Raw genomic sequence first — 13,914 nt, forward strand, 5'->3', positions numbered from 1 at the left:
TTGTTGTTGTTGGTTTGTTTGGTTTGTGACATATGCTAGTCTATAGTGTGAGATGGTATCTCATTGTTGTTTTGATTTCCCTTTCTTCATATAAAGATGTGTTTCCATAAAGAACAAGAACAAAGGCCAAATTTCTATCTAAACATCAGTGGAATCCTAAAGTGTCCCTTCTAGATATAAGATTTATATAATCTCAGTTTTTGTTCAATTTGGGCATTTTAAATCTGTTATAATCACTTCATCTTGATTTTTCTTGTGTTATTTCATTATGACAGTCTGATCTCCCTAACAAAGTTCTGCACTTTATAACAGGACTAGACTCTAGCTTCTTTTTGTTTGGGGGCCACACATGGAAGAACTCATGGGATGATATGTGGAGCTGAGAATTAAACTGGAGTCACCTATGTCAAAGAAAAGAACCCGAACCCTTTATGATCTCTCCAGCACCACCTTTTAATTTTCAAGATTTATTTATTTTTATTTAAAATCTTTATTTAAGCAAGCATGATTACAAGCATGATTGTTGTAGTTGGGTTTCAGTCATAATAGAACACCCTTTCACCAGTGCAACATTCCCACCACCAATGCCTTTCTCCAACTCTCCTACCCCTGCCAGTATTCAAGAACCTTTTTAAACCTTTTTTGTAGATGGGAAAAGTGGGATGCTGATAAATACAAGATGAATAACTTTGTTTTTTAATTTACTTTTGGGCCACATCCGGTGATCCTCAGAGGTTACTCCTGGCTATGTGCTCAGAAATCGCTCCTGGCTCAGAGGACCATATGAGATGCTGAGAGATTGAAACCAGGTCTGTCCTGGGTCAGCTGCATGCAAGGCAAATGCCCTTCCCCTCTGGCACCCAGGTGACTAACTTTTTACCTGGTCCTTTTTCTTTAACAGTATTCAACTAGTTGACTTGATGTTTAGTTTCTCTGTTTTATCTACTAATGCTGTACTAGCCCTGAAATATTTTTAAGCTCAAATTCAGACAAGCAAGAATGAAGATGATAGTTTAACACTATCTTCACAAAATACTGAATGCCCCAGAGACAAAGGAAGATGGGTGACTGTCACAAATACTGAGCACAAACTATCTTTCCCTTTTGAGACCCAATACCAAATGGAAGCAAAAAATTATAAATTTTATATACTCATTATTCAATATTGATAAGCCTTGTCTAATAAATTCTTATTTACTCTGCCTAATAAACCTTCCTAGAAATTGCAGCATATAAAATTAAGAAACTTGTTAAGATCTGAGAGCTACCAAATGGTAGTACTAAGATTTGAGTTCAAACTTTTACAAAGAAATTCAAGTTGTTTGGTGTTTGAAACTTTAGTTCCTTCTCAGCAATGTATTATCCTTATTACTGATTGTATCTCTATTTCAAGAGATTCAAGCCATGCAGGCTGTAGAGTAGTTCCTGCATAACTTTACTGTAGTTTCTGCAGGCATGCTTTAGAATTGCAACCAACCGCCAAGAAGCTAATGTCAGAACACACAAACTTCCAGACATATGGAGAACTCCTCCAACTTGACAGACGAAGAACAGTCATCCAGGAATTACATGACGGTGACAGTGCTATTTCTTGGAGGTTGTGTGCCAAATTTCAGGCTGCTCCACAGAGCTTAACTTAACCTCAATGTGAGCACATCAAACCCATTGAGACTGGACTAGCAAAGACCAGAACTCCACTGAATTCCCTGTTATTGATGTTCATATGTGTTCCCAAGTCATAACAGCTAAGCTGCACCAAGGCTAGGGTTTTCCCTAATGCACAAAATTTTAAAAATAAATCTTCATGCTGCCTTCTCTTTTTCTATCCTTTCGCTCATCCCTTACATCTTCACCAACTCATCACTTTCTAAAGTTTTCTTATTCTTCAAATGCATCAGTTCTAACATTTATTCCTTGTCATCTGTGACCAATATCAGATATTCTACAAACTGATGCTGCCATAGAAATTTTTTAGGGCTTCAAATCTGAGCTGAAGGTAATACGTCACTTATTTTGAATGTAGCTAAATGTGTTTGATCTCTAGCATTCCTGAGGCCTTCCAAGTGTGCCTCAAGAAAGAAAGAAAACAAAAAGATTCCAAGTTGGCCTGAAGCCTAAATATCACTCAACTAAATTTTAAAAATCTGCCTAAGACATAAAATTTAAAAATATACCTTATAAATTACTCCTAGACAACATAATGACTTAATCTCAAATGCTCCTCTTGAAGGGCCCTTTAGTTACTTGTTATTTTTGACTCCACTTCTCAGAAGTTTTATATCACCCTCAACATGTAGAATTTTTTTATTCCTCAAATATACAAAACTTTAACCTTGTACTTCAGGGCATAAATTTTATTTTTCTTATATTTATTGCTCTCTTGAGGAGTTCGTACTCATTCTTCAAAACCCAATCAAATGTGTGATTTTTCTCTCTGGGACACTATTCCTCACCCTCTATAAAGACTTAATTGTTACTTGTTCTGGCTCTCAAACATTTACCTATATTTAGATCCTCAATTAAACTGAAGTGAAATTTACTGTTCACTCAGACTAGGCATTTCTTGGCCATTAAATTTTTGTTTTCATCAACCAAAATCCAAGTTGTTTATTTACAAAAATAAGGACTTGGGTAAAAAGTTTTACAAATCCAAATAATCTCTACTAGATTAATTATGATTTTTACAGTTTCTTCATGATTTTGGTAAAACATCATTTTTTAACAGATACCTTCTTATATCAGTCAAATTAAAAATCGAGCCTTATCTCCTGGCACATACCTTTTATTCCTTATGTGATTTATCATCTGATTGTACTTCTGTCACTAGAACTTATTCCATCATGCATTTGTGTTTTTATTGTCTGTCTACTAGAAGAAATTCCAAAGGATTATTCATGTTACTCACTGCTGTAATTCTGGCACCAAAAAATGTCTGACATATAGTTGGATTTGGGTTGAATCCAACTATAGCCTTGAACATCTGTTCAAGAACACAGATGTTCAAGACTAACCTCTATCTCTGTGCTCGGGGACCACACATGGTGCTAGGTATTGAGCCAGATTGGTCACATGGAAACCTTAACTGTGTTGTCTTTCTGACCTTTATTGATGGCTTTTAACAAGGAGCTACTAACTGAGTGAACTTTAAGAGATTAAAATTATAAAGCGTTCATCTGGTCAACCAGATAAAACCACCCCATGACACTGAATCAGTGATCACATCCTTTGGGACTGGTCAGGGAATTGCTCAAGATGATGGGCCATGTGACTGGGGCAGACTTGTCATAGTACACCCTCATATATAGTGTCTGTATACTTAACCCAAAGGAAAACTGATGGGGAAACAAAGTTAAGCAATGGTGCCTTAGAGCAGTCTGTGTCTTTAAAACTTTAGGACATCGACTTCTTCTTTTTTCTTTCTATCTCAGGAGCTCTCAAAATTGCTGGCTCACTCAAGACACCTATCTCAAGGGGCTTGGCAGCAACCTACATCATAAACTATGAGAACGAAGCTCTTAAAACAGAGCTCAGCTGAGATTTCACACATTGGTAGAGGGCCAAGCAACGGGGTATCTTTGTGACATTACTGAATTCCTGTTATTCAACCAGAAATAACTATTTATGTGTAACTAACCAAATATTTCTGATGTACCTCCCAATACTGGTCTGTTTATTTAAAGCTTGATTGCCCTTCTATCCCCGCCTCCACTTTGAGTTTTATTTGGGAGGTTGTACTAAGGGTAGAGCTCTAGTATTTTGTTAGAAAGTATAAATCCAGGACTGGAGCAGTGGCGCAGCAATAGGGCTTTTGACTTCTGACCTAGGACAGACCACAGTTCAATTCCTCTGCATCCCATTAGGTCCCCCAAGCCAGGAGAGATTTCTGCGCACAGTGCCAAGAATAACCCCTGAGCATCACCAGGTATGGCCCAAAAACAAAAACAAAAAAAGGAGAAAGTATAAATCCCCAAACTATTCTTTCCTGTGGGCTGAGTAGTCAGTGAGTCAGTGTTTTTAAAAGACCTTGTAGATAAGCACTGAACTTCTAATCTTAAATAGTTTAGAGAAAGGAATGGGGGTTACATGTTAAAGAGATGAGCAAATTCTAAGGCCTTAATCCCCCACTGAGCTTCCATTCAGAAACAGAGAGAATGGAGATATTGCAAAGTTAAGCATTGATCAGTAGGGGCTGTGGGACAAGCCTTGGTTATTCTAGAAGTACAGAGATGCAGCAGCAATGATAGTGGCAGTAAGTTAGCTAATGAGTTCCTGTTGTCTCCACTCTTAGCAACTTGGGAGTAGAGAGGCCCGATAGATGCTCAGAACAGAATACAGCAGAAAAAGGAAGACTTGGGAATAAACAGACACTGTAGATGTATGATTACAGATTATATAAAAAGCGTTTAGGATCAATGATGCCAGGGCTGGGCACTAGCTATCACTTGCATATTGGAAAGCAGAATGAGCTGAGAACTCCATGATACATATAAGATTCCTCTCACAACGATCTGGTCCCAGTAATGCTACTTTTGCCATAAGAGGTAAGAGAAATAATTCCTAAAAACTACCTTGGAAAGAAGCAGAGGAAAGAAAAAACTAGACTTTAAAATTTGTCTAAAAGAATCTATCTGTAACATAAGCCCTGAGTTTGGTACATGGCACCTTATGGCATTCCCCTCCAGACCAGAACCTGTATATAACCCTGGTGACCTGTTGGCATTGTACTAGATGTGACTCCTATATAAAACAAATAATAATAACAAACAAAACAATAAAATACCAGCAACTTGCAGGTTCCTCCTACAGAAATATAATTACATGTACCTGAGTAGTGCTAACCCCTTGGTATATCTGTGAATTCTTTCCAGATTTTTGGAGAATCATTGTGCACATTGTCAAACCACTTTACTAACATTGAACATCCTGAATCAGTGTCACAATGTAGGGAGATGGAGCATGACGATGGAGAAGATTGATCAATATGAAATTGTAGAGAAAGGTCAGGAAAAATGATCAGCAGAGCTCCTTCTGGTCCAATATTTCAGAAGTAAATTATATGTGCACCAAGTCAAGATTGGGACATATTCATAGTTGTTATTTTTGAGGAAAAAAAAACTTGGACTTCAACAAAGAGAAAATATTTAGCTAGTTTGGATTCTAAGAGGCTCTTGGGGAGGTCTGAGGAATCAATTAATTATCAGGCTAGTGTGAACTGGTTAGGCCAATACCAGTCCTTTTCTAAACATAACAGTGGAAGTCAAAGAATAAAAGACTCCTGGGGCAGTAAAAGTACCAGTGGTTAGAAATTGGATTGTGACACCATGCCAGGCTTTCTGTTGCCTTAAGGTGTAGAGGTCAATATCCATATGTGGATCCTTGTTCAAAGGAATATATAGACAATCCTAGAGGAAGAGGGGATGGGGACGTGGTAGGCCCTGCTAGGGAAGGGGCTGTGCCTTCTTAGAGGCCAGATAGTGGCTTAAAGGAAAACATTCCTTGCTACTAATATCTTCTAACCAAACTTAAAGGGATTAGGTAAGAGCTAAAACAGACAAGTGCTGATCATAACCAAGTTATAACCTTTCTTGAAAAAGGGGAGTATAGGACCTTAATCATGAGTAAATATTTCATTTTCTTTTGCAAGACTATAGATATTTACTGTGTAGCATCAAATGTTTCAAACACTCCCAATTTATGATGTCATATTATTAAGCCCCTCTATTCCTCTCACCCTTCCTGGCTGTATTAGCTATTGTCATAAGACTGGAGTCAGAAAAGAGAAGAAAAGTCCATGGTAAAAAGAGACATTAACTATAGGAACAAGAGATTCAGGTAGCAAACTGGGAAGTGGGAGAAAGCCTCACAACCAACTTCTTAGAATCAGGTGTAATGGTGAGTGAATTCAAAAAAGCAATGTATTTTGAGTCTTTAGGGGGTGATATTCCACAAATTCCTGAATAGCATTGGAGCAGTCGAAGATTTGAACTAAATGACAATTCTCCTCTTGGAATACATTAGCACGGCACTAAAAGACTCAGAATAAACTCTTCCTTGTGGTGCCTAACTGGAGATGATGCAGTGGTGAATGTCAGCACAAAATCTGGGTAGAACATTAGCATCTCAGACTAGGGAATCTCCCAGTCAGCTGTATTTCAGCAAACTCCAGCTAGGATCTCTAGGGATTTTTGAGTCTGAGCCTCCCCACCTGCACAAAATTGTGTCAGCCAGAGCTCTCCTTTCATACATCTCTTTACTAGAGATGTACAGGCAGGAAAAAATTGCAAAATGGGGCTAAATTAGTAGTACAGTGGATAGGACATTTGTTGTGCATGTGGCTGACCTATGTTAAATCCCCAACCCCAAATTCCAATATGGTCTTCCAAGCACCAGAAGGATTGAGCCTTGAGTATTGAGCTGTGTGTGGCCCCCAAAACAAAATTATGATCTATAAAATGAGGCATATGGCCTAAAGAACCTGAGCATCTGCCTGAAAGGATTGCTTCTTATTAAACTGGATTCAGTTGTTAAGCAATAATAAAATGCATACAATTCACATTGCTCAGATGCAATGGTTGTCAGAGCAAATGAGTTGCAAATCTGAAAAACCTAATTCATTCTAACATCTGAGGGTAATAAAATGAGTAATTTTTACAAACATGCAATGTTATAATTAAGGAAATTGTGTCCAAAAACCAATTAACAATAAAACACTTTTATTTATAGAAAAGCAAAACAAGTTGTCCATGAATTCAAATATCTGTTTTATTCTGCCTGTTGGTTATACTTGAGTTCAAAAATCATTCTTTTATTGTCATTTACCTTCCTCTAGAAACAAAGAATGAAATCACAAGTGGTAGGGAACATCCATTTCTCAAACTAAGACATTTCCCCAATCCAAATTAACTTTTTACTCTTAGTGGAATATTTTATGTGGCACCTGTTGTCTTATTAGATTGTTGACATTAGTGAGTATTAACATTGAGCTATAGAAGCTTGTTTCTCAAATGATATAAGTATCAAACAAAATCAAATTTGTGTTTAATCCAGTGGTTAAATACCCTAGAAATAGACGTTTTGTTTATAACTAATGAGCCATAACCTCTACCAATAAAAAAGTAAAAAACCCAGATCTGTGTGGTGTTTTTTTTTTTAGATTCCAAGTTTATATTCCCACAGGAATAGAACTAAGACTCCAATTTTCTGGTCCTGACATAACCTTAATTTTCACAATATCAGTGAACAATTACTCCCCTGTCACCCACAGAAAAGATACGTTATGCACAATAGAAAAAAAAGGAATTTTAACCATTATTTAATTCAACTTATATAAATGATGAAAAAATCAGATGCCAATGGTGTTTCAAGGTAATTTATCCATAATTTCCCAAAAACTATTAATGAAAAAGATAACAGTCATGTTTCTCTTTAACTGTGCTAATATAAATTTGTATCCACACAACATATCTGCTGAAAATAAAATCTCAAATCACTATCCACATTTGGATGGTCCTACTTTTCTAAACAATTTTGCTTTCCATCTAGATATCTAGACCATATAGATATGGTCACAAATTCATTCTCATTACTATATCTGATTCACTAACAAAAGAAGCTTACCTAGCTTACCAATTCCCAGAACTATCAAGATTTTATCTTTTTACTAAAGAGAAAGTCATTCAACGGTGACCCCCAGAGGAATAAGTGCATGCATACATTGGCTTTTCAATATCCTCATCCAATAAGAGGATAGAACATCTATTTAGTTTCTACTTCATTCTTGTAATGACAGAAAAGAATACAAAAAGTCCATTGTAAATTTATACAAAATGTATGCATATATAAATACATATCTATGGATATATATAAATTCTAAAGATGATCATATCTATCTACATCTTTAAGATTCAGAGTCCCATACAGTTGACATAATAGTATTCTCTCTCTGTAATGTTCTCATTAAAAAAACCAAGAATCAAGCATGCCACTTTAGTAATACTGAATAGTAAGCTATAGTTATAGGGATCTGAAGCAATTAGTTTGACGGGACACATCAGTGTATAAAATTCTTAAAATAAATTTAATGATTTGTAGGTTGCCTCATATAAACAAACCTCTAAGTGCCCTGATAGTGGTATCTCAAATCCTGATATTGTCTGTTGATCTCTACCAGAAACAATGCTTTAAACAGGGTCTGTGCAAATTGTTCGGATATGAACTTATTGCAATAGAGTGGTGTTAAATGGCATTATTAGAACTTGTGTGTTATTGTAAGAAATTTTAATTAATACTGCCAGAAGCTTGAAGTTCTGAATATATTAAACTCAGCACTGAATTGTATTTATACTACATCATCTTTATGCAGAGCACTATTGAAAAATAGTCTAACACAATCAATTCGTGGAGAAAGGTGCACAATAAAAGCACATTATGGAAGGATGCCCATGTTTAGAGGTATCAAATTCTTTCTCAAACAATATACACAATGGTTTGTTTCTCTTTTTTCCTCTGTTTCTTTGGGGGAAAGGATCTAGGATTATTTCATAATCATCCCCTAGTGTACAGGCTTCTTCTTGATTGAGGATTATTATTGCATGCCTTGAATGCACTGTGATTCATAAGGCAAGAATGTATGAGTAGCTTCAGCACCAAGGAAATGGTATCATCATCCCACATTTCTCACAACAGAACATCTTATTGCTTTAGTAAAATGGGAAGTTATTCACTGTAAGATGTGCACCAAATAAGGTGGAGAAAGTAATACCCATGCACTAAGTGGAGCTCATTGAAAAGGAGGGAAGCTCCCATCAGAGTTCCTAATTCTGTTCAAATTTCAAGTCTGAATGTCTTGAGCTATTAATAAGCTATTAAAAAGCTACAGTTGAAGGAAGGCGAGTTACAAAATTTAATGGACTTTCCTTTTTCATCGTGTCTTAGTCATTCTGGTGGAGAATGAAGAGCTTCAATGCACTTCAGGATTCCCTAGTGGCTTAGGGAGTTAATGCACTTTGACATACAACTGGACTGTGACTAAGACACTGGAGAAGATCTGGTCCATTGTTTAATATATTATTCCCAATGATTATACCTCATCTTTCAAATACCACAGTAGGGCACACTTAAACAATGAGCCTCTGTACTTCAGTCACTGTCAAAGATTTGTATATCTAATGGGAAATTGAAGTTAAGTTTACTAATTTTATAAAAGATGCAAACTGACTCTGGACAACATGAAATGTTTCCTCTAGGCTTTATGTCATTATCTGAATAAAAACACATAGGGAACTGCTGTCTTACATCGTGCATATTAGGAAGAACTCTTTTGCTCTAGCTTATGATAGAACATTCTCGTTCATACTTTTCCCAACTATTTAAATAGTCATCAAAGAATTGATTTCAAAAAACAAAGTATACCACTGAGTTTAACTTAGATTATAATATGTTTCTGGCCACTCTACTAAGGAAAACAGTGAACACTAAGTATAGACTCCATTTCTAATATAGATCACCTTATCTAGGTTAGGAGATGAAAAACATACTGATCATGCTAAAAATTTTTAAAAATTCATTCTTCATTAGTAAGCAAGACTCCCAAAGAGAAAGATAGCTCCTCCTTTACCACGTGTCTTATGTTGGCACAGATTTCTAAACAAACTGTGAATATTTTTAACCTAAAAGTAGATACTAGATTTAAGTCTCCTGGAAATTTATATGTCCTGTCATCCAAATTGCCCAATATCCCCACCAGTCTCACCTCCAAACACAAACAGTACAAGCAAGCACACACGCCACTGCATCCAGCTGGTAATTGCATGCAGGGAGGACTACAGGCAGTTTAAATATTAACCATGTTTTAATAGATGGCATTCCTGCACATCCATTACTCGTTTCTAGTGTGGTGGTTATTTCTGTTATTCGCAAAAGAAAAAAAGAAAACATATGTGTCATGTTTTTATAACAGTCAACTACAGAATAAGGTACAAAATAACACTTCCAAAACAGCAGAAGCCAAGCCTGAACCACCGAATTCCTCTTCCAGTGGTAACCATTGTATCAACAGCTGGAAATTAAGAACAAAAATATACAGTTTGGAGGATATGGTACAGAACTGTGGTTTGCTTCTGTATTTGGTGCCAATATAATAAATATATAACAAAGGTGCACTTGTTCTAAAAATAAAACAAACATTCTGTTTGGTTAGATAACTGCACTTTCAGTACTACACGTCAGCTAATGCTTTTTTTTTTACAGAAAGGTAACGTATGCAGCGTATAATAGTAATAATAATAAAACTAACATAACACGCAAAGTGTAGAAGAAAAAAACCAACACCAAGCAAAGTAGTCACTTTCCAAAACAGCCCCTCCTCCACCTGCATCGCCAGAGAAAGGAACCAGCTCCAAGATGCACTTTCAGCACCAGACACAGCTGAACAGCTCCCGATTCCACTTAATCCTGAAAATACCAATAGTCCAATGTGTACAGCTGGGCAGGGCAAGGAGCTTAAAAGCAGATTGTTTTAGCTTTTATTTAGTAGCTCGCTTAATTATTTTATACTTATGCTCGGCCAGCGAGGGGCACTTCTAAAAGTAAAGTTTAAAATGCCTATTCCCAGAAAAGGGAATGGTTCGTGAAGGGGTGAGAGCCATACCTGCCATAAATGTTTTTCTGGGACTGTTTTTGTGGCCTCTTGCAGTCCTGGTGCTTACGCAGACGTTTTCTTTAGACTACTGCCTGAGCCCAGCTGAGGGTGAGAATGTGGGAGACACCCAAGGAGAAGTGAAAGCTTGGGGGTGGGGAGGTAGGTAATTGGACCTAAACTTGTCGGCTATGTACACAACGCACGGTCCTCTCCACTCCCTTTGCTCTGGGGTGCAGTGCCTTTGATATATTTGGTAGCTTAAGCGGTTTCTCCTCCCAACTGAAGGGGACGCAGGGTGTAAGGGGAAGATGTTTCCTTCATGGACAATGAGAAATTAGGTGATTTGTCATGCGCTTGGATTGTGTTAGTAGTAGTATAATCATTACTATAAATATAATGAGTTATTGTTATCAGCGTTAGTTCTTCTTCCGAGACTTTCCTTGCCCAAATATTTACAGATACCGCACAGTGCCTCGGCGGAGGAGAACAGAGCCAGGGAAGGGTGAGAGGGTGGAGGAGCAAGAAGGACAAAGGGAGGAGAGCAGGGTGGCAAAGGTGCTGGAAAGGAAGAAGGGGAGTCGGACAATCAGGAAAGTACCACCGACTGCAAGAGACCCTCGCCAGCTGTGTCCAAACAGGAGGAGGCCGAGTGTTCCCCTGGCGGACTGGGGGCTGGTGGCAGAGGGGGAGCAGGGCAGGGGCCTTGGCTTGGGAGGCCCGGGGAGCAGGGGGAAGGCAAGGCGGAGGACGAAGAGGCAAAGAACTCAGAGTCCCGGGGCTGCCTCTCCAGCCGGGTTTCTTTCGCTGGCGCTGGGGCCTGGGCCGGGGGCCCCAGCCGGGACACCCCCCTGCCGTTGCGGACGCCGTTGCAATGATCCCGCTCGTATTCCTCCTGGGCCCGCTGCATCTTCCGCTTCTTCATCCTGCGCTTGTGGATGTGGAAGGTGGAGAGGGACAGCACGATGAGGCAGAAGATGAGGGTGACTAGAACAATCAGCACCAGCGTGGAGGAGAAGGACTGGAAGAGCTGTTGTCCCACCTGCGTGATGCAGGTGCCGCCTGCTCCTGGGCTGCGGGCGCTGGCGTTACTGCCGCCTGCATGGGGGGCAGCCAAGGTCCGGTTGAGGAGACAAGGCGGCAGCGCCAGCCTCAGCTCCTTGGGCGCCCGGGCACTCATGAACGCTGGGCTGGGAGGGGCCGGGCCCAAAGACTTCCTCGCTGGGCACAAGGTTCCCACCAGCCCAGAGGAGACGGAGCCCAGACTAGTCCCGCCGACTGCCGACTGCTGCCGTGGGGCAATGTGCGCGCAAAGGAGAGAAGGAGCAAAGGGCGGGCGGGCAGGCGGGGCAAGTGAGGGCGCAGAACCTGGGTCCTCTCCGCCCCCCACGAACGTGTCAATCCAAGCAAGCGCCCTTTTTTTCTTTCCAAGGCACCAGGCTGCAAAGAGAATAGGCTCAGTTAGGATCCGGCCGCTGCCCTGGGGAGTGCGGAGGATCGCAAGGACCAGCTACCTCTGCAGAGCGGCCCTGGGCTCCCTGCAGCATGGGCGCAGCCCGTGCCTTGACCCAGCCAGCCAGCCCAGCCTTTAGTCCCCCAGAACCTGGGAGAGGGGTTTGCAGGGCTCGCACCGCAGGGGGGGGCGGTTACTCAACACACTGGGCAGTCCCCCAACCCTGGCACAACTTTGTGATCTCAACAGACACGCTCCCACCCGGAACAGGTCCCTCCCCACTTCCCAGCACAGCCTCCCCTTGCCTGAACCCTCCCTGGATGCCTCTGCCTAAATCTTAACCTTCCCAGCACCCACCCCAGCTGCCAGCAGCTCTGCTCTCATTTTGGGGTTTTCATTTTTTCCCCCAATCCCCACCCCCTCTCCAAGGGAATTCGCTCTGCTAGCTGCACCATACCCCGTAGGTCAGATACCCAGGGGGTAATCCCTCGTACCACCTCCCTCTCCTCTCTGCCTTTTGTCTGCAGCTTCAGCCCCAAGCAGCTCACTCCCAGAAAAAGACGCCGAAGCCCCTTTCTCGGCCAAAGCACGCCCCGCTCCCACAAGGCCCGCTTAGTTCCATCCTCTGCGACCTCACCCACCAATTCACAGCATCCTGTTCTTGTCTCGGGGTGGGAAGGGATTGCAAACTGAAGAGGGTGGTGGGTTTCTGTCTGCAAAGTTTGGGTGATGCTGGACCCTTCTTTCTGGCCTTCCCAGCCCTGGGGGCCGAGCCTCTCTCTCTCCTCTCTCTTCCTAGGGACAGCCCGGTCGCCTGCAGCAAGAGTCCCCCTTGGGCACTCTCCCGAGGCAGCGACAAACTGTTGCACTGCGGAGCAGCCAGGCGGCGCGCAAGCCGGCGGGGCATGGGGCGGGGGCCGGGGCCGAGCCACCCAGCCCGGGGTGCCCGCCTAGGCCGCTGGGACTGTCCGTTCAGTCCGAGCCGCCCCAGCCACTTGCACCCAGCAAGCACCCCGGCCACCTCGCGTTCCTTACCTGGGGCCGCCCGCGGTGTGCAGGGGAGGACGCCCCGACCGCGGCTGCAGTGGCGGCTGCAGAAGCGCCGAGTGGAGGGGCCGGAGACCAAGCCGCGCGCTGCCGCTGCCGCCGCCACCGCTTTGGGGAGCTCAGCTCGCAGCCTATTGCCAGAGAGGCCGGTGACGTCAGGCAGCCATCGCCAGGGCTCCAAGCCACCCCTCAGGCCCCCACCCCAACACCTCGCCCCAAGAGAGAGAGAGAGAGAGCCACTGCCCCGCATGCTCCCAGTCGCCGCCCCCTTCCTTTCCTTTCCCTTGGGGTCACTTCGGAGCAGTCCCACCCCTCCATCCTCGCACCTCCGCACTCTGCCCGAACAAGGGCTCCTGGCAGCTCCCCTCACCCTCCACGCTTTCCCACCTGGCCGCAGGGAAAGCGTTTAAATCTGCTCCCACCGCAAAGAGATTTTGCTCCGGGGCTGCCAGCGCCACCCACCCACCACCTCCCCAGTTCTGGGCCATCCGCCCGGTGCTGAAGCTGCCCAGTGCGGCCCACAAAGCCCTGGGACAACCTGAGTCACAAGCCCAGCAGCATCCACTAATTCAAAGCCAGCCTTGCCCTCCACAGAAAGCTCTGACTTCTCCTTTGCCCACTCTTGGCCTGTCCACGATCCTCCACCCCACTGGCACATTCACTTCCAGGTGAGACCCACTAAAAAAAAAAAAAAACCAGATTTCAGAACCCTCCCAATCCATGAGTTATAGCACCCCAGACAGGACAGAGAACCAAGCCAAAGGTCCTGCTGTGAGGT

At 42.3% G+C, this 13,914-nt stretch overlaps 1 protein-coding gene across 1 annotated transcript; it reads right to left on the bottom strand.

The window, feature by feature from the left end:
• Nucleotides 1-9,831: 9,831 nt before the first annotated feature.
• Nucleotides 9,832-13,254, bottom strand: C8H11orf87 (chromosome 8 C11orf87 homolog). The gene is made up of 2 exons (XM_049778647.1): nt 13,125-13,254; nt 9,832-12,076 (listed from the first exon to the last, which is right to left on the bottom strand). The coding sequence occupies exon 2, from the start codon at nt 11,814-11,816 to the stop codon at nt 11,226-11,228; it is 591 nt and encodes a 196-aa protein (XP_049634604.1). The 5' UTR covers nt 11,817-12,076; nt 13,125-13,254; the 3' UTR covers nt 9,832-11,225.
• Between the last annotated feature and the right edge of the window lie 660 nt (nt 13,255-13,914).

This window comes from Suncus etruscus, chromosome 8 (assembly GCF_024139225.1).
Source record: "Suncus etruscus isolate mSunEtr1 chromosome 8, mSunEtr1.pri.cur, whole genome shotgun sequence".
NCBI classification, from domain to species: Eukaryota; Metazoa; Chordata; class Mammalia; order Eulipotyphla; family Soricidae; genus Suncus; species Suncus etruscus.

Excerpts from the sequence above, each read along its gene's own strand:
- C8H11orf87 (XM_049778647.1), bottom strand. The coding sequence starts at position 11,816 with ATGAGTGCCCGGGCGCCCAAGGAGCTGAGGCTGGCGCTGCCGCCTTGT.